General features: G+C 35.1%; 1 protein-coding gene across 2 annotated transcripts in view; it reads left to right on the top strand.

Annotated features, from left to right (window-relative positions):
- LOC145674476 (uncharacterized) overlaps positions 1–17,018 on the top strand; it is a 1,412,137-nt gene extending 1,395,119 nt beyond the window's left edge. For both annotated transcript variants that reach the window (XM_081744589.1, XM_081744590.1), the window contains exons 24-26: positions 4,702–4,935; positions 8,984–9,241; positions 13,482–17,018. In XM_081744589.1, coding sequence (XP_081600715.1) covers positions 4,702–4,935; positions 8,984–9,231 — 482 coding nt within the window. In that variant the 3' untranslated portion in view covers positions 9,232–9,241; positions 13,482–17,018. The remainder of the gene's footprint in view (positions 1–4,701; positions 4,936–8,983; positions 9,242–13,481) is intronic.
- The last annotated feature ends 4,865 nt before the right edge of the window (positions 17,019–21,883 follow it).

Raw genomic sequence — 21,883 nt, 5'->3', positions numbered from 1 at the left:
TAGTCCTACTCAATACTAATTCTTCTACCGTGTCGTGAATCTATAAATGGGATAATTTTGCGCTGTCATTGGGTAGATGGGAAACTGTAATCGTCAATTCACATGAAAGAACACACGTTAAATTTTCCGTAATGTTGAGAAATGTACAGCGCTTCCAACGTACTATTATGTTTTAAACTGGTATTACGTCACTTTCAAAATCGTATTTAAAAGAAATTGGTCACATTTGAAAGAAAAAAAAATATTTTTGTGTATGTCAACAATGTACGGGATCAAATACAGAAAAAGTAAATTTACTCATGTTTACCCTTTGATTAGTAGATATGTTTCATTGTTGGATATTCAGCAGGCAGTTGCTGTTTCTGCTGGAGGTCACTTGGGAAGCTTCTATATTTCTGTACTGTTATACCTTAATGAGCTAACGTAAATTTGTTCCCTTTCGTTGTGTTGTATTATTAAAGAATAAGCTTTAAGGAGTTACGGCGGCCCCACAAAAACGAAGTTGGTGTGGTTTGGAATATCACAGTGCAATTGGAATAAAGTGGTGGCAATAACTGTTATTTTCCAACAAGATGGAGCACCTCCTCACTAGAATTTCCATGTTCGGAAATATCTGAATAAGCGGCTTCGACGAAGATGGATTGAACGTCCTTGAAATGATGATAATATCTTCTACAAGTGGCCGCCGACATGTCGGTCTATGACTTCTTTTTATAGAGTTATATAAAGGATTGTGTCTTTGTATTCCCATTGCCTCAGAACCTGCAAGAAGTGCAAGTTCGTATCAGTGCTGCCATCCAGTCCATTTCATCAGATATGTTGGAGCGTGTGTGGTGTGAATGGGAATATCGTCTTGATGTCTGCATGGACGCTCGTGAAGCCCACATTCAATGTCTATGCGGTATATTATAATATAAAATACCTTTTCCTTTCAAATGTGATCAATTTCATTTAAATACGATCATCTAAAGCGTCGTAATACCACTTTAAAGTATGATCATATTTTTATGGACACTCTGTATTTTGTGCTGAAGAGGACAAAAAGAAGCGAGTCGAAAAGATAACGCGAATCTGTACAATATACACTCGGCATCGATTACAACAAGATCTCTTAAGATAGACAGAATAACATCACTGCACTGATATATAAAAAAATCCACGCGGAGTAGGCCTACATTTAGCATTTTAGATACGAAACCTTTAAGAAAAGAAAGGTAAAAAAACTTCCGGTAGACCAAGAACAAGACAGGAGGATTATATAAAAGAACAATTCTGTTTGGATGGGCTTGACATAGAAAAGGATCCCGGCTTTGTTTCTGTCACTAGACCCTCAGGTTTCTTAAACCGCATAAAAAATTTTTATAAATATGTTTAAAGTTCTCAACACATTCGAAATTTAAATATGACGTGTAACAGAACTACTACTAAGAGAGCACATTTACGTTGACTCATAGGAACTTAAATAAGCGATTCGTCACTCAGCAAGGATTGCATCTAGGTATAGTATTACCTAACATCTGCAGTAATGTTCAGAATTCCATGTTGCTGAAAGAATATATATCAATCCTTGTAATTATGGAGACCTCCTTTAATAGAATGGAAAATTTGGCATCCTGATAATTTGGATAAAAGCCCTGTAAGGCGAATGGATAGCTCGGTCAACTGTTCCATCCTTTTACTGAGAAGCGATTTTGAAACCTAGTTTTACACTAAAATGTGGTGGGTTTGTTTGTTGATGTTGCAGAGTCTGTTTACTGTTATTAGTATTATAGTCCGCGCCACCCGAATTGGCGTGCGGCATCAGCCAATAAGGTCGAAGTGCGCTCTTACTAAATTTTCAGGAAGGAATCGAATCATTCATAATTGTACACAAATACGAACAAAATCAATTATGAATGATTAGATTCCTTCCTGAAGATTTAGTAAGAGCGCACTGCGACCTTATGGCTGATGCCACACGCCAATTCGGATGACGCGGACTATAGTATGCATTATTCAATAATTATTCATCGATTATATATTTGCATGGAAGGTACTTGTAAATTTTTACTTTACATAGTTTAACCGCCAACGAATGAGTAATTAAATGTTTATATATATTGTGAAGGATCTTGATCAACTGTAGAGAAAACGCTAATATTTGGTGACGCAAAGGTGTCACCTGTACTATTCAGCATAATTATAGAAGGTATAATTAACAGGATAGAAACGTCTTTATATTTGGAGTTGACGTAATGGATTGGGGAAAACTAAAGAACTAAAAATAACCACTGGATCCTTGAGAGAAATGTTTAAAAGAATACGGTCTCTCTATAAGCTGAGAAAAATTGAATCTGTAATCATTTCAAGGAAAAACAGAAAACTACGAGCAAAACAGGAAGTTTTCATAATTTGAATTCATCTCTATCAAGAGAAGAAATTACTAGGAAACTTCAGTAGAGGTGAATATTTTAATCTTGAGTATACAAACATGGCACTCAGCTAGACGTTTCATAGCTGCTTCTTTGTTCTTTAATTTTTCATTTCTCCGTATGGCTTCCTCTCCCTATCTAATGAAGTATATCAGCGAAAGAGCTTAAAGTATACTTTTTAAATGTGATTATATATTCACTCTTTCCTGGTAATTCATTTTCTGTTATCGTTTCGGTAGTCTTTTGTTCCAAGTATTTATAAAAATAATCTTCTTTATACGATGTATCTGACTCATTCTTGGACCCATTGGTTTTCACTACCTAGGTATAACTTATTAAAATAAATAAAGAAAAATATATATGTGGGCACACCTTTAAACTTTGAATAAAGTCAGCAGTCAACTTAAAGTGACCACCATTAGCCTCCAGACGCATTTAGATGCGACTCAGGAACAGCTTGGAACCAATAGCGAGCAGGACACATTGCAGTGAAAAATATAAATGAAATACAACAAATCATATTCCAGTCAAATACATTGATTGGGACATTTCTTAAGTTGACTATTGTAAATCAGGCAAAACTATTTTATTGGAATTTTATTTAATAAATTTACTTTGTTAAAAAATAACCAACTACAAACATTTAAAAAAAAAAGTATCATTTTATTTACAAGTTTATGTAACTGCTGAATACAACTTGAACTTCTGAGCTTTCGACTCTTCCGTGAAGTCTTGGTGACGGAGGATAGAAACAAGACAAGAAAAAATGAAAACATGAAGAAAATAAAAGGAAGGGCTTTATCAGAGTAGAGCAGTACTAGCGACACCTTGTTAAAACCAAAAATCATACCTCGAATGCTTCGGAGTGAAGTGGTTCTCATCATTCGAGAAAGAAACATTATGTCAGATGATTGAAATGCTGTTGAAAATTATAATAATTTCGAGTGTGCATATGGACCTTAAATATATTTATTAGCATCTAGCAGCTACACGAAACCACGTGCCACGATAATTAGCTAAATAATTCCTATCGATATGAGTGACAATTATAAAACCTAAGATTAATCTGAGGCAAATAGATGTCGTCCAGCTATACTGTGTAGGCTAAAGCGGACGGATGGAAATGCATGTAAATGGTAGATGAAATAAAGGAAGTTGAAGAGATGAGAAACCTGAGAAAATCTATAAGCATGCTTTGTCCACCGCAAGATTGTATAATCTGGGATTTAACCGGAACCCTTTGCAGCAGCAATGGGGGGGCAGCAAAAGCTCCACCCTATTTCTCTGGATTATCTCGTATCTGAAATAACTTAGCAGTGGTCGAAGTAAGATAGTATGCGGTGATATGCCATATCGCCTCTGGTTTTTCAGTGAAGGCATACCACCTCTGGTTTTTCAATGATCAAAACATACCGTCACTAGAGAGTAGATGATAAATACCTTTACTAAATCCATTTTTATACACAGTAATTGACAAATAGCTTTGCACGTAAAAAGATATTATTTCTTATATAGAAATAATTTCTAAGTTAACAACACTGACATTTTTTTTATTTTTTAAAAAATAAGTTTTTTTAAAAAAAAAATCTTTGAAGAAGTTCATCTAATTTATATTTTGATGTCCCATATTGAATTGTTTCTTTCTTATGTATGTATGTGTCTTCTTCCTTATTGCATATAAATGTCGTGTTTTGAGTCTGGGCGAATTTAGGAACTGTCTGCTGTGGCGGCAGATCTTCCGAGGATTTGGAATACCCCTCAGTCGAGTGAGGATCCCGAAGTTTACTTGCAGAAAATGGTTAATATAAAAACCTAGTTTTTGAGCGTTTTCGTGTACAATTGTCTATAATACAACGTAAGGGGATATTTTATATTTTTTTCAGAAAGTTCTTGGCTGGGGATCAAAATCTCTCCATTTCCGCCCCCGTAACCACAGGGAAGCTCTCCAATGATTTTCAGTAATTATGTAAATAGAAACGCGATACCCTCACCGTATTTCAATATTTAACGTCGAGTCGAAATCGTAATAAAAAATACCGCCTCCTCTTCTTTTTAATTCGAACACTGATTGAGACTCATAGAATTAGCTAAAACAATTATGTATGATGTTAATTTCCACTTAATAAATGGCCAGCTAGTTTTAGAACACCTGAAAAGTCGAGAGAAGAATTATACTAGATAAAATCGAAGTAATTATTTATGTATACTATACAGCTTATATTTTGCTGAGAAATAGTTACAATCCTGAAATATTTTGGTGGATTCTAACGTTTGTTCTTGTTTTATGCAGCTGCCCCTCGTTTCCGTAACTCGATCGCAGTGACAGCTGGAGATCATCTTCGCAGTAACAAACGGCCTCATTCCATCATCTCAGTAAGTAGCTCCTCTTCTGGAGGGAGCAGCAGCAGTAGCCAATCGTCGTACGCCAGTGGCGGTTGTGGAACTCTTAATTTGGCCTTTGAACCCATAGAAAGCCCACGGCTCCACCATCGATCAGTCACTCTGCAAAGTCAGTGCTCAATGGGTAAGTATAACATCTACAAGTAGAAACTTACCAGAAACTTATGTAACCCTAGAATCATGCAAATTAAAAGCATGTACAGTCATATACAAAATTATTGTAGCACATCTATAGCTGTCTTGTTGTGGGAATATAATTTGCTAATATTTTGCAGGGTACTTTTAATACTGTTACTATGTGTATAATCAGAAAATTTATATTTGTGGTAAATTTGAGAGGAAAAGAATTATAAATACGAAAATGAGTAAAACAAAATGTTGCTAAATGGACAAGAAAGTTTTATTTTCGTTTTATTGTTCTTATTTACTGCTCTTTTGACATGAAATTTGCCACATATATGTCTTTGCCGATTATGCACTTACTAACATTATAAGAAATACCGGGCGAATTCGTTATCAAATTATATTCCTACAACAACATATTTATAGACATGCGACAATAATTTTGAACATGAGTGTACTTCCGATAGAAGACTAATTAAATCCCTCTAGTGATGTTTTTGTAGTCATGTTAAGGATTTAAGTGTCTTAAAAAAAAGCACTATTTACATAGTTCTAAAGGGTGTACAGTAGACTCTCGACCTTCTGGCTTCCTATGTTTACGTTTTACGTTATTGTTTATTTTAAAATTGTGTCCATTCATACTGAACAGTAAACATAATTTAGTTTCTGCAATAAAATTAAACATTATAAAAATTTCACAAAACCCTTTTTTTTTTTTTTTTTTTTTTTTTTTTTTTTTTGTAGTAAATTTTTAAAAGGCACATTACAGTACATAACGAATGCTCATTAAGTACTGCCCTCTCTTAAGAGGTCAGAAAATATGAGTAACAGTGGGCTTCGGTGTGAAAAGTGTTTCAGTGGTATAAATGGGTTAAAAAATTATATAGAACTCCGGGTTTTTTTTGTTATCCGGCCTGCCTGTCCGCCACATTAGACCCGATAGTCGGAAGTGTACTGTATACTCTATATAAATATCTTAAAGGTTAATAATTGCATTTTACGAGGGCCGTTCGGAAAGTAACCTCCGATTGGTTAAAAAAGAAACACCAAAGTAAATAAGAATTTATTATATACACCTGAAAACCTCTACTTTGCGCAATCTTTCTCAACATAGTTTCCATAAACATTCAAGCATATATCATATTTCTGCACTAGCTTACTAAGAAATTCCATCAGCATAAAATCTCTCGCCTGTGCCCTGATCCAGCCTGTGACCGCATCTCTCAGCTCATCATAATCACTAAAGCGCTGAGATCCAAATTTGTGGAAATTCGTCGGAAAGCTCCGAGATTGTGAAGCGTCAATTTTCACGAACTTTTCCATCAATTTTCTGAACAAGTTCATCAGTGACCTCTGATGGCTGCCACTCCTTTCTTTGTCATGAATGTTTGTTCGTTCACTTTTACATGAACGAACCCATTAACGAACAACTCTCTTACTCGTCACACTTGGTCCATACATGGCCCAAAGTTCTCGATGAACAGCTGCTGCCGAATATTGTTTGCTGTAAGAACATGTAAAACAGCTCGGACCTCACACTTGGCGGAGTTTTCTGTTGCAGCACACAATCTGAGGCGCTACAGAAGTGGAACTAGTGACCTGACAACCTTCACTCTACCACGGCTGAATGTAGACTGATCTACCGCGCACGTCTGTGCTTACCTACTACTTGACGCTCAGTGACCAATCGGAGGTTACTTTCCGAACGTGCCTCGTATATAAACGCAAATGCCCAAATTAATTCTAAACTAATATTCGAACTGTTGATTCTTTTAAATCCGTGAACTTCCGAATAGATGTGCCTGTTCCAGTAAAATATTGTATTATTAAAGTAATTTGCATAGTTCTTTGAAGAGTTTCCCCCAATATTTGCATAGCGATTTGAACTAGTGGTGGGCACAAAAACCGGTTTCTCGATTTCAGTTTTTTTTCAAAAACTGTTCGGTTTTCTTCAAAAACGGCTCCGGCTATCTCCAAAACCGGTTTGTTTTTCCAAAACTGGCTCTATTTCTGACCAGAATAATGCTTCATTTTTGTTCGGATACCGACTCCGTTTCCACAGAAATAGTTTTACGTTCAGTGAAAACCTAACCGGTTTTGGAGAAAACCGAAATGTCGGTTTTTCGGATTTCTGTTTTTCTAGAAACCGGTTTTGCCCATCCCTAATTTGAACATCGTTATGGGAAAGTTAACAGTACTAATATAAATGACTCCTATATGCAGAGGCACTAAATCAGTTTGTAAGCTACTATTATTGAGAACTTAAGCCATCTCAAACAGCGTTTCTAAAACTGTGGTCCGTGGACCATATCTAGTACTCCAGGTCTGCTCTTGTGTCCTCTTGGGCTGACCCTCAATCCAAATAGGTTTGAATTCAGAGTGAATTGCGCATCATACATTGTAATTGAAAGAGCGAGTTGAAGACGATATACATTCCACGAAATAGACATGCTAAACTAAGAACTATTTTGTTCATTATAGGTATCTAGAGCCATTGAGAGGAGCCGGAAAAATATTCCTTAATTTTAGGTCCTCTGTATTAAGGCCTGTAGAAACGTACAAGTGTAAAATGGAACATATTCCTGGAATGTGTTCCTTTTTCCACTCAACGTCGGAAAGTTGAAGTTCTTGGAAGCTTTTTTCCAATTCACTTATCTAATTGAGAATCCCAAAGTATAGATTATACAAATTCTGATAGTTTATATAGATTTATTATTATAAAATATTCTTTATAGCCTTGAGTTATTAATAGATTATACAAGGTTCTTACTGGTCAGAGAAGTTAGGGAAAATGGTGCAAGTTAGGGAAGCTCAGGGGAAAAAAGACTGGAAATTAGGGAAATTTTATAAAATATATTTTCTCTAACATTAATTGTACACCGATTTCAGCTTAGCCAACCATTAATACCTATTTGTGGGAGGTAAGTGGAATGTAGGTATGAACAAGTGATTACTATTTGTCTCTATAGAATAAATGTTCTCATACATAAATATTCACCGTTATTTATTCTTTATTTATATAAAAACGTCATCCGACACCTGTCATGAAAGTTAGGAAATTTCCTGCCAAAAGTCAGGGAAATAGATTTCTTCAGATCAAAAGGAATCCTGTAATGCTTCCGAGTTTTTGAGTGCTTTCTCAACTGGAATCGAACCCAGGACCAAGTGCATCAAAGGTGCACGCGGTAGCGAATAGGCCATCAAAGAAAGCATCTCTATTCTTTTCAAGAAGGGGGAACGATGACTCAGTGGTAGAGCGCTTATCTCTGGTGCGGGAAGGCGCTGGTTCGATCCCCGGGCAAGTAAGTTTGTGGTGGACAACATCGTATGCATGGGTTTTCTCGGGGTACTCCCGTTTGCTTCCACGCTCTCATTCCACCATTTCATTCATTTCTCATCATCACCGTCTCCTTTAGCCTCGCCGACATCATAGTGGGACGTGGAACTTAAAAATTTTATTTTATTTCTTCAAAGTGTACTCGTTGCCGAAGCAATTTGATTGAAATATTTAAAAATGGATAGTACACATGACTTGAGTCATCTAGTTCCAAACTGGCTCTTGTCTATTTACAGGAAATTCCAGAAAACTTTAGTGTGTTCATGTAAGAAACCTGAACATCCTCAAATATTTTCTGTTCTACAAAACGCATCGATCCTACAGTTTTTCTCGGTTTTCTGGGATTTTCTGTAAATGAACAAGAGCCGCTTTGGAACTGGACGACTCACTTATATGAGAAACATGCGTGGAGTGCATGGAATGTTAATTGGAAAATCTTTATGAAAAGAATCTTTGAATAGGCCGAGATGATGGAAGGATAGTATCAATCTTCACTGTATTAGTGCAAGATAGGATTTTGTATCTGTGGCATTGAGTATTTGGGTCTCTTAAGCTATAGAGTGAATTAATTACTTACTCTCCGTCACTACAGTCTGGTGTGGGCCCTGCTTCCTTCATTCTTCCTTTATCGCATCATATAGAGTGAATTAACTGCCATAAATATGATGTTTATGTTGGTTTCGACTAATGGGATATTTTTGATTTGTTTCAGAGAGTGGGATCATAGCAGATATTTCACTAAGCTGTGAGGATGGTGACAGTAGCCAGTCTCACTGGCAAGTAGAAAGATCTAACAGCTCTGTGACGTCAATTTCTTTGGATTCTTCATTGTCTCCGAGCTCTCCACTTTCCCCAACAGGGAATAAAGAAATTGTCCCCTCTGATGGGAAACAGCAGGACATGGTCTGCTCTCTTTCCAAGGCATCGGATCACGAGGAACCGTTGTCAGTGAAGCTCTAAGTACCAACAAGTAAGTTTCGTTCTTTTATTAGACAATAATAACAATATATATTATCATTAATTACATGTCAGTTTTATCTTGCTAGTTTTACTTATTTTTTCAGTTTAGTGTAAGTTTTAATATGACTCTCTTATGTTTGCAGCCTTTCCTTTTATCAATGTAACTATATGACCATACATATATTCTTGATTAGTGTTTAGTGTATATAATTGCAATATAAGAACAACTTTTATTCCTGCATGTTATGTGAATTTATTTATAGTAATTAGACTTAAGTTAATTTATTAGTGTCAAGCAGGTAAAGCTATGGTACTAGTTCTAACATTTTTCTTACGATGCTCGCGTAAGATTTCAATTAAATTTGGATACATGTTACAAAATCTAGAATCTTAATCATGCATGTACAGTAATTATCACGAGCGAGGGAGGTACAATACTAATTCCGGATCTACACAAAATATGTGACCAAAGTGGGAAATAGAGAAGTATTGGGTGCGGCAATGATTCGGTGGATTTTAAGAACGTTATTACGAGGAAATTCACAAAAGAAATTAAATGTCGATTAAAAGCAGGGAATTCGTGTTATTATTCAGTTCAAAACCTTTTGTCGTCGCAAATTCTGTCTAAGAATTTGAAGCTTATAATTTATAAAATTATAATTATGCCTGTTGCCTTGTATGGTTGCGAAACATGGTCGCTTACGCTGAGGGAAGAACGCAGACTGTTTGAGGATAGAGAAAACTTCGAGATCCTAAGACGAGTATTCAGACCCAAGGGAAACGGAAATGGTGAATGACAAACTCCATAACGAGGAACTACATAATATAAACGGTTTACCAAATATTGTTAGGGTTATCAAATTTAGGAAGCTTAGGTGAACAGGTCATGTAGCCTCGGAAAACGACTATCAGGAAGACCTAGGTACAGATGGGAGGACAGTATTAAGATTGATCTCACAGAAATAGGAATACAAAGTAGAAACCGGATCCAGTTGGCTAAAAGAAGTGGATAGATAGAAGCTAAGGATAGAAGTTAGTGCAGAGCTTTTGTGAACGCGGCGTTAAATCTCCGGGTTCCATAAGCCATAGAATGAGTGAGTGAGTTAGTTATTACGAGGAAACGATGAAATATATTTTGATGTAACAAGTTCGAATACAAACTAGAAATGAAAGCATTTATTCATTTATCTGTGAATTTAAATCACCGAACAGAAAACAGTATTGCACAAGATAATAATAAAAAAAACAATATTCTCACAGAGATTTTTTTTTCTTCAAAGATCGAGTTTCCTTGTGTCTGTATGTCAATTCCAGAACTGAAACGTCGCATTTATGAAGTTCAAAGAGTTCCTCCAAGTATGCTGCTTAGCAAGTGTGTCACTGAATGTGTACAGCGGATTGGCGGTTATCTGCAAGATGTAATTTTTCAACGGTTGCGTTTTTGGTGGAACATTATTTTCTTTATTTTGCGCCACACTGTTTTCTGTTTGGTGACTTACTGACAAATAACTAAATGCTGTCATGTATAGTTTGTATTCTAACTTGTTATACGCAAATATATTTTATCATTTCCTCGTATAAAGGTTTCTAAAATCACCCGATTCACTGCCGCACGGTGTATTTACACAAAAATTCATAATTGTTAAATACAATTTCAGAAAATAATATGGAGGTACATCTATGTGCACGATATTTCAGTTGTGGTAGTTCAAAGTACACATTCTTTCCGAACCGTAAGTATTGTTGTCTGATAAAGTTTACAAAGAGCAAGATGACTTCGATTCCAGTGGCACCGAACCAAACTAATAAGTTATTTGCCAAAAATATAATGTATTGTTGACTCCCTTCTTTCTTGACCGGTAAGTTCCAGGTTCGATATGGGTATGTACAGAAGTAGTAGGCTCTGTAAGTTACGAATACGTTGGTTTCGAACAGGAGTCAAAAACCGACTGATGAAACCGACAGTGTTGTAGTCACTTCTCAGGTTACCGTACGCCACTGGAGAAGCTTCCGGTGGAGATTTTTGGGTCTGTCCTCATCTTCTGTCTGTTGCGTAATTCTATGTCGCCGCACACTACTCATGAACCCACAGAGATCCAGCAGGATCGTATTTAGAACCGGCCTAGAAGCATAGAGTGTTTACTTGTGGGGGCGCGTTTCTCCGGTAACTGATGAGCCCCTCGGGCATTGTGGGTGTGGGAACAACGGGAAGACACGCTAGTTTCCGAATATGCAAATCCCGGCGTTACATTTGAAGTTCCAATGCCAGAGCTCAAAACTGCGAGACACTGCTGATTGCTCTCGGCAATTTCGACCCATACATCAGCTGAACTTGGTTTGGTTCAAGTTGGAACCCGTTCTTGGGTTTAGTTGTGATATCCAGCAGGCCCGTAGTTAGGAGTGTGTTATGGGGGAGGCACAGTTCAGTTTCCTCCCTGACACAATCACACACAAAGCAAGCTCAGCTGACGCATGGGTCAAAATAGTAGAGAGCGATCAGCAGTGTCTCGCTGTTTTGAGCCCTGGCACTGAAACAACTTTAAATGCGATACCAGGGTTTGCATATTCGGAAACTAGCGTGTCTTCCCGTTGTTTCCCCACCCACAATGCCCGAGGGGCTCATCGGTCACCGGAGAAACGCGCCCCCACAAGTAAACACTATGCTTCTGGACCGGTTCTCGTCACGATCCTGCTGGATCTCTGTAGTTTCTTGGGTAATGTGCGGTGGCATAGAATTACGCAACAGACAGAAGATGAGGACAGACCCAAAAGGTCTCCGCCGGAAGCTTCTTCAGTAGCGCATAGTGACCCGAGAAGTGACAACAACACTGTCGGGCCTGTAGTTCGGTTTTTCAACTCCTGTTTGAACGCACCTCCCTTTGCGACATCGAGACCAACAGAACCTACTGCTTCTGTACATACTCACCGGAGGTGCCCTGTAAACTTTTTTGTTTACGGTTTGTTAGAGTTTTATTATTATATATGCATATCGTTAATTCTCTACTCCAGTTAAGTAATTAATTCACTTTCTTTTCTCTCTCCTGTCAATGGCGGTACTCATGCAGTTTATTTTACACTATAAAAAGTAACGAAGTAGCATATGGTGTTTTACTTGGACTTTCGCACATATGTATCATCTATTTTACGTAAGAATACACATTCGTTGTAATTTACAATTAAATCTTTATTTGTGCTGTGTTAATATAATAGTTCATAGTTCGGGCCGATATAACCGAACAACCTTCTGTAAAACCGTTGACTACAATACTTGATTTTCATACGTATAAGGCCCAATAAGTTTTAAAATCAGCAATAATGTCGACTGAGATGACTTTGCAAATATACAAATGACAAATTACTTACAACTTTAACAGATTTATTGCCTTGAAATACAATGAAAGATAAGGAAGAATGGCACATTTTTGCTTCAACTGATATGAAATTGAACTTTTTCTGATAACTAATAAGGACGTCATGAAATATTAACATTTATGAAAAGAATCTTATACTTCACATCGGGTCCTGACAAAAAAAAAGACAGACATATATATTAATGACACTACATTAGTACTCCAGGTATTCGGTGCTTTTAAATTTACACCAGCTTTTGCAAAGTTCTGCATTTTCCTTATAATATATGGAATGTCTAGATACATAAGTACTCGGTTTTTTTTTTTTTTTGTTTATATTTTGAAGCTTAGAAGAATAAAAAAAAAAACAAATCAGCTTAAGAATTATTTCAAATAAACTACTAGTTGTTTAAATAAATAACACTTCTTCGATCATTCTATTAATAATTTATCCCAATAACGATTTATTGAATATTGTTAAGTGTCCTATCACAAATCCCTTATACAGGGTCTCATAATATTTGGGGAACATATTCCTTACATAAAAAAAAGTTCATATGGACCTGTGGTCGAAAGTGCGTAATTTCCCAGTTAAAGTTAATTTTTTCACGTTTATGGCACCCTATAAACTACGAAACTCTGCACTTCTGACCACAGATCCGTGTAAACTTTTTTTTTCTTATTTTGATTAAAAAAAAGGATAATTTAAATGCAGATTTCTATCACGTAGAAGGAAAGGAATGGTCTATACAATACTAAAAATATGCATTGACAATGATCCACTTGCTCCCTTACTTTTTGCTGTCAGCTGTACAATGTATGTTTATTATAAGAAATATAATTTTCCTGTATTTACGAGGAATTATCAGCAGTATATTTATTTCATGTCCTTAATTTCAGGATTCTTTTGGTAACTAAACAACACTCGATACCTGAAATTGAAACCCAGAGTGCATCATGAATTCCAAATAGTGGCGAGTACAGAAGAACGCTACAGAATACAGCTTAATAATGATAATAATGGAATTTTTAAGAAATATGTTCTACTAGTTCGTTTAATCTTAATTTTCCCCGCAATTGTAGTTTCAGCTTCTGCTGACTTATTGCGGCAATTATGTATATAGTTCGTTGTATGTAAGAGTATATTTATTATAATTATTTTTCTGTTTGTGTCTATATCGCTGATGGCCAGAATTTCCGGATATCGACTATACGGACACTATTCAGACAACGGATTATATCCAATATGACCCGTTATCTGGATATCCGTTATCCGATAAAGAATCTCCGGATGTAGCCATCCTTACTTTATATTGTCATTTCCAGCCGTATGATGTAAGCCAAAATACTGCTCAGGTTTCTTCATACCCTTATATATATTTTTTTCTCGTAACAGTAGTTTCAAAATATTAGTTTTTTTTTTCGACTGAAATATCTCAATTTTTGCATGCTTGTAAATAAAATATCGTAGGCGAATATATTAGTATATTTGCACCGGTTCTATATATAATAGAATTGTCATCCAAATGGATAAAAATACTACCACAGATGACAAAGCGTACAGCAAAGTATTTAGGAAAAAAGTAACTCATTACGTATGGCTGATTAGAGATAGAATGATAGATTAGAAATAATCTTTTGCTCTGCAGACTGAACTAAACGTGTTTTAGATCAAATTAATCTAATAGTTAATGGTTTAAATCAAATATTGAATCCCTTCACAAAGTTTGAACATTGCCCTCTTCATATAATTTTATGGGAGCGTTAACCCGTTACCAACATAAATTTACCTATGTATTCTTTGTATTAATACTTGCATTTAGGTCTGAACAATTAATAAGATACTTGGTCTATTCGAAAACCGTACCCACCAGTACAGTTTAAAATAGAACTTCTTTGTCAACTCCAAAAAGAAAGTAAGAGCACCCAGACTGCCCAGAAGAGAAAAAAAAAATCATTGCAATTTGTATTTTTACCAGTATTTGAGTCAGAATAATTTACACGAATGAAAGGATCCCTAGTCTATCTTTTTTGTTCTTGTATCATTGCGAAATTATTTTTGGTACGTTTTTACTACTACGAAATTTTCTGTAAAAATCAAATTTATAAGCTTTAATTGACGTTTTTAATTGGAAAGGAATTAAACGCCAAGAATTATTGCAATTGTACAGTACCACTCATTCGGGAATGTACGGAAAAAATATAATTCTGCTTATTTTTTACGTGATGTCAAATCACATGATGCATATTTCCTTTCATGATTGAAGTTTTTGTTCAGGGAGTCAATTTTCTTATGTAATAAATTGTTTTTATTTTTTCTGAAGTAATATTTGAGATGAATAGAATAAATTTTTCTTCTAGTTTGAGAAAAAAAAACTTATTACAACATTGGATTCCATTGACACATTTGAAACAAAGATAGACTGAATAAATTGGCAAATTAATTGAATATTTAGGTTGTTTCTCAATGATAATTAGTATTCTTCATAAACTTAACGAAAGTTGTCTTCCAATAATTGTTACAGTTTCCTTTGATCATTGTTTATCATCCTGTCTTTCATTTTACCTCCATTCAACAGCATACACACATGATCCAATTAATGCAATTTGAGTTACTGAACCTTTTCTTTGTAAATTGGGCCGTGCTTTTCGACTCAGATACCCCTCGTGTTATTTTCATAATTACTATTGCTATCTAAATATGCTTACGGTGGCTGATATGTATTTGTAAGAGATTTTGTTTCTTATATGACTATACAAGTTGTAATATAACCTGGGTATGTGAAAACAAAGCTCGTGCTCACGAAATCTCACAAAATAGTGGAAAAACGAATGTTAGTATTTAACGATTGTCTGCAAATAGCAAAATCGCATCTGTGCTTATTTTACTGAATCAAGGATTTCGTTATTTAGGATTTCGTAATTCAGAACTTGTAATCAGTATATCTTTAATTTCATAAATTGGCCACATTCCCTTTATTCTTCTGTAGTCTTTATACAGGGTGTTTCAAAACAACACCGACAACGTTTGGGAGGTGATTCCTGACACCAAGATAAGACGAAAAGTATAGCCCAATCTGGGTACACAAATGCTTCCTCTCGGAGTTATAGGCTGCCGAAAAAATGAACTTTAAAAGGTCCATAACTATCGAACCTACTGTAGTTGGGTCAAGACTTCACTTAGGAACTAATATTTGGATAGGGCACATACTAGTTCCTAAATAGTCTTGACCTGACTACGGTAGGTCCCATAATATTGCAGCTATGGACCTTTAAAGTTCATGTTTTCGGCAGCCTATAACTCCGAAAGGAAGCGTTTGTGCACCCAGATTGGTCTATACTTTTCGTCTTATCTTAGTGTCAGGAATCACCTTCCAAAACCTTGTCGATATTATTTTGAAACACACTGTATATCTGCATATAGAAACCAAGTGATTTGACACTCGCATATGAGGAGTGCGTATAGATTTTTTTTAAATATATTGACTATAAAAACTGCTTCACTACAGAAAAATGATAGTACGGAACATAACTGAGTCGGTTGTTGTTAAAAAAAAAAAAAAAAAAAAAAAAAAAAAAAAAAAAAAAAAAGCAATTGGACATGTTGAAAATACTTATTTCTATCCCTAAGTAAGCAAACTACGTATTAGTAGTTACTTTAAATCATGCTGTACGTTTTTTCATGTAAAAATTGTAAAGAATAGCAATTTCTGATCAAAATTAATAAGGTTACCATTTATAGGATTTAAAAATATATAGATATATATAACTACGGTTTTTTAAAAGAGAAAACTAAAAATTTCTCAATAAGCATGTATCAATACAGTTGTTTTGTGAATACAAATATGTATTTTCTTAGTGCAAAAGAAAAAAAATGTGTAATTTAATGAATAAATTATATAAGGAAATACAAATAAATAAATAAGAAAACTGCCATTGCTGATAATCCTGATATGGAAAAGAAAGTTATTCTAGATTATGAATTAAAGAAAAAAAGGAAGAAAAAAAAAAACAGTCCATAACTCTCAGGTAGAAATGTAGTTTATCTTTTCTGTTCTAAATTTCTAATTGGTTCTTAAGGAATATAGAATCATATTTAATCACTAATGTTGTACAAAAGAAAGTAAATTTATTAAAAACAAAAACACTACTAGATATGAATCTTTATATTTAATGTGTACGCATTATTTTCTATATATTATTCAAAAAAGTGATAACAGTTTGAGAAAGAGAAAATGAAATATACCGTTATTAACCAGTGTAATATCGTATTTGTTACTGCAGATCGTTCTCATTTTTTTTTCTACATTATAATCTTTTATTACATTGTTTGTAAGAGTTGAGATCTTATATAAATTGTCCACTACAGAAAAATGTAGCATACTTCATTTGATGTATGGATTATATACTTAAATAAATAAATTTCAAAAACTAAAAGTGTTTCGTAGTTAATGCAATTACTTATATATATTTTCAGAATAATGGTTGGGTTTATGTAATGTGGGCCTGAAGACATCAGTAAGTATTTCGCTCGTAACTAGCAAAAACAAAAACACACTTATACTAAGAGGTAGAAGTTGGTCAAGTGCTATATGTGGAGCATTGGACTTAATAATTCAGAGACTTTGGCATTACGGAATTTATAGAATAAATATTTATAGCGCTTCGAAACGTTGTGTTGCAGGAAAATGAAGAATATACAATGGAACAAAGAGTAACAAACGAAGTTGTTTTAAAATGGATAGGAGAGAAGATGACACTTCTTGGGAAGAAATTATCATCTTCATACCCCCATAGAAGGAAAGGTGGAAGGAAATCGAGGAATAGAAAGAAAAAGAACACAAGTGATCGACATTTTGAAAAATAGAAGAAAATATTAGGAGTTAAAAGAGGGAGCTGAAAATAGAGAAACATGGAAGAAACATTTCCAGGCCCAAACTGAAAATTAAGAAGGAAAGAAAAAAAAAATCAGTCATTAACCCCAGGATGTACCCAAAGGCAGAATACTTAATAACTATTCCGCAGAGTTTATCGAAATAGAAAAATTCAACTCAATCATTCCATGACCAGTCATGGTGTAATTCGTGGTGTCAGAAATTATTTTATATTTAAAAGTACAAACTCCTTCTAGAACTATGCTGTATGAGAGCATAGTAATTCATTACTTGTCATTGCTAGTTGTTGTGCCCAAACTTACGGCTCTCAGTACGTTATATTTTTAAATCGTGCTTCATTAAAAGCTCTAACTTTTGACTTATCCTAATAATAAACAATATTTTATATAGGGTGTTGCAAAAATGTGTCATATTTCAGGAACAGATTCCGCGCGTCAAAATAAGAAAAAGAAGTCTCGTATGAACCTGTGCTCAAACGTGGATAGTTTCGGAGCTATACGGTATCGAAAACGTGAAAAAATGAACTCTAGAAGGTCCATAGTTCCACTACCAGAGAACCGATCTTACTCGGGTCAAGACATTACTGAGGAACTAGTATGTGAACTATCCAAATATTCATCTTTCAGAACCCCCGGTACTTGCACAATCACTTTTAGAGAGGCTGTTTGGGAGTACTTGATCACTTTCCACCTACCTCTCTAAAAAATTAGTGTGCAAGTACTGGAGCATTCTTAAACATGGATATTTGGAAAGTTCAGATACCAGTTCCTGAGTGATGTCTTGAACCGACTACGACAAGTCTCATAGTAGTGCATCTAAGAATTGGGCGCACTAACTCCGAAACTACCCACATTTGAGCACAGGTCCATACGACCTTTTTTTCTTATTTTGATGTGAAGAATCCGTTCCTAAAATATTGTGACACATTTCTGTAACACCCTATATTTTTGTACTAGTTGTTGCGTCTGTCTTCGTTTCTTTATACATTTTAGGTTAAAATCGTGCTTCATTAAAAGCTTTATTTGTCCTAATAATAGCCATCCAGGCACGTTTATATTTAGCACCATCACTATTCATTTTAAAATTATTAAATTGAAACAATAAAGCTTAAATTGCAATTAAATCGCCACAATAGTTTTAAATTGGCAAATCACCTGCACACTAGCGCCAACTATTAGCATCAGGTAGCAATACCTATTAGCTCAACTGTATACTGTTAGAAATCAACGTAACTACAGACTGACACGTTTCTGTATTATAAACATAGGATGAACTGCGAATATCTTAAAGCTTTAAGATAACCGTAAGAAAAAAAAAAACGTTTATAAAGCTTTGTATGGAGTTCAGCTTCATATTAGTATGAAATAACTGGATATTTTAACAGAAACAAGAAATTGGAGGCATTTGAGATGTACTGTTGAAAAATATTTTTGGCGGGTTTATTATAGATAAGTAACGGAAAAGTACTTAAATAAACAAGCGAGAGGCAATGTATTTTGGCCATGATACAGGAAAGATTTAGCGTAATTAGCCATTTAAATTCGCAATTCACAACGAAGTAACATATCGCTGGAGTTTTTAGAGCAATGCAATGCACGTGATTTTAAATAAAGGGACACGGTGGCTCAGTGGTAGAACGCTCTTGTGCGTGGGGTCCCTGGTTTGATTCCCTGCCAAGTAACTTTGTGGTAGACAACATCTTGTTCGTGAGTTTTCTCGGAGTACTTCCGTTCCCTCCGACTTCCTCATTCCACAACTTGTTCCATCATCATTCAGTTGCCTTAATCATCGTCTCCCTTAGCCTAACAGGCATAATCGTGGGACGTTAAACCCAGAGATTTCATTTCATTTATACTTGAAGTAAACATTTAATGTAATAAAGATGGATACTTATTATTATGAATTAATAAGATCGAGTAAAAATTGTGCATTATGCAATAACTGTAAAATGTTGATGCCATACTCTATACTTTTTTCTTTTGTTTTTTTCGTCTAACATCTCACGATTATTCACAGAGCCTAAGGAAGACTGTGATGATGACGTATATGAAACAGGAGGACCCCAAGAAAACTCACGCACACAGTATTTGTTCACCACGAAGTTCACTTGGCGCAGGCTGGGACCGAACCAGGCTCCCCAAGCACCAGAGGTGAACACTTTGCCACCATGGTCCTCTCTGTACTTCAGTTCCAATGTAAGGAAATATTTTTCAGTCATTCGTGTTAAGTATTCTTTATTTTCCTAATAGATGGGTTAAACATAACGTATTTACATCCTTCGTATTCGCGAGCTTTCAAAGAAAGTGTTACATACAAAACTAACAATGGTTGTTTTGCGTTTACCTATAAAATTCTTATTATAAAAGCAACACACTTCCGGCTGTCCGACACGCCAATTCCCAATAGTTCACAGTCAGGTTATTAGTTGTCTCTAGCTGTGTTGCCTTCTACCTGACGCCAAGAGATGTCGCGTTGACATGCACGCAATTTCCAGACGGATCGAAGGCTTGGTGGAAACAACTAGTTATAGTGAAAGAGTCAATGGTAATTTTTGCTTCAATTTCCTAGAGGAACAACATGAAATAAATGGATCAAGGGTAAGATACAATCACACAATGTGTACTCACCTATGCTCTTTTTACCTGTCAGTTGTATTGTTCGGAACCTGCAATGTAGCTTTCGGAACCTTGGACTTGCGCTAACACTGGAAGTTAATGAATTACTTAAATCGTCTTGTGTCATCTTTCAGAAGAATGTATAAGTGTTTATTTCTTAATCTCAAATGCTCAGATATCAAGAACTAGCATCAATTATCCGCTTTGCTGGGTTAAATTAAGAAAAAATAGGAATATGTTTCGTTAGTCAGTCACTTTTTACTATTACTAAAGCGCTCTTTGATATCGGTCATTTTCGATAATTTTTATATACCTTCTCCATGTTGTGGGGCACGGCATCGGAAGTGTCATTGTTCATCTCAGTGACCCCGATAACTATGAATTCGACACTGTCAGGCCCAGACTGGCCAGGCTGGCTACCTGGCAATCGCCAGGGGCCCCCGAACTCGGGGGCCCCAGTGCTGAAAAGTGGGGAAAAAACTAATAACGCCGAATGCTGAACATAGAAATAAAGTGGTATTAAAAAAAAAAAAAGTTCTTAAGATTTTAGATACTTAAAATTTTAAGTGTCTAGTGAAAAAGAATATTCTACAAGGGTCTTCAGGACTATCTGAAAACTAACAATCCTAATATAATTTACACTCATTGTATGAGCCATGTTTTAAATTTAGTAGTGGCTGACTCAACTATCAATATTGTCCTGAAGCAGAAAATGTGTTTGACCTTGTAGAGGAATTTGCAACTTTTTTTTTTAACTATTCATACAAGAAGATATCTGTATGGGGAAAAAGACACAAAAAACGCTTTACGCAGGGTCAGAAAAACTGTACAGATTACAGAAGATAGTGCTACACGATGGTGGAGCAAACATAAGGCCCTTCAAGCCATTGTTGATTTTGATTTACAAGAAGACTAATTTCAGTCAAGTTAGCTTGCAAACTTTTCAGTTTTATTAGAACTGATAAATGTAAATTTTGATTGCAAAACTAATTTACAGCGCGAAATTAGATTTGGCAATGGAACAAAATTGAAAATTTGTTTGTAGCATTTTTTTTTTTCTGTGAAATAAGTTGTGTCAGTGTTTCTGCAAAGCAAAACATTAAATTACTCAAAAGCATGACATTTGGTAAATACGTTGTTGAATCATGTAAGCAAAAAAGAACAGATGACAACTGAAAACTTGCTAAAGAAATTGGGAAAGTAGGTACACTCATGTCCAAAATTGTTGTCACATATCTATAAATGTCGTTTTGTAAGAATATAATTTGATAATTAATTTGCAGGGTACTTTTAATACTAATACTATGCGTATAATTGGAAAATGTATATTTGTAGTAAATTTCATAGGAAAATTATTATATATAGGAAAATTAGAATGAGTAATACAAAATGTTATTAAATGGACAACAAAGTTTTATTTTCGCTTTATTGTTCTTATTTATTGCTCTTTTGACATGAAATTCGCCACATACATGTCTTTGGCAATTATACACATACTAACATTATAAGAAATACGGGCGAATTCGTTATAAAATTATATTCCTACAACAATATATTTATAGACATGCGACAATAATTTTGGACATGAGTGTACATTACGTTAATTCGAAGTTCATTTGTGTAAACGACGTCAAAATGGAAACAAACTTCTCTTCGAGAAAAAAGAATCCTACAAAGGAAAAAACTGAGTGGGGAACTCTCTGAAGATGATAGTAGGCGGATTCCTCCGATTCTGAAATCGAAAACAATATATTTCAATATTTTAAATTCGGCTATAAACAGCATTTCTGAC

Source organism: Thermobia domestica, chromosome 17 (genome assembly GCF_964235325.1).
Source record: "Thermobia domestica chromosome 17, izTheDome1.hap1.1, whole genome shotgun sequence".
Classification (NCBI taxonomy): domain Eukaryota; kingdom Metazoa; phylum Arthropoda; class Insecta; order Zygentoma; family Lepismatidae; genus Thermobia; species Thermobia domestica.
Note: the sequence above shows the minus strand (reverse complement) of the source record. Positions and strands in the feature narration are given on the sequence as shown.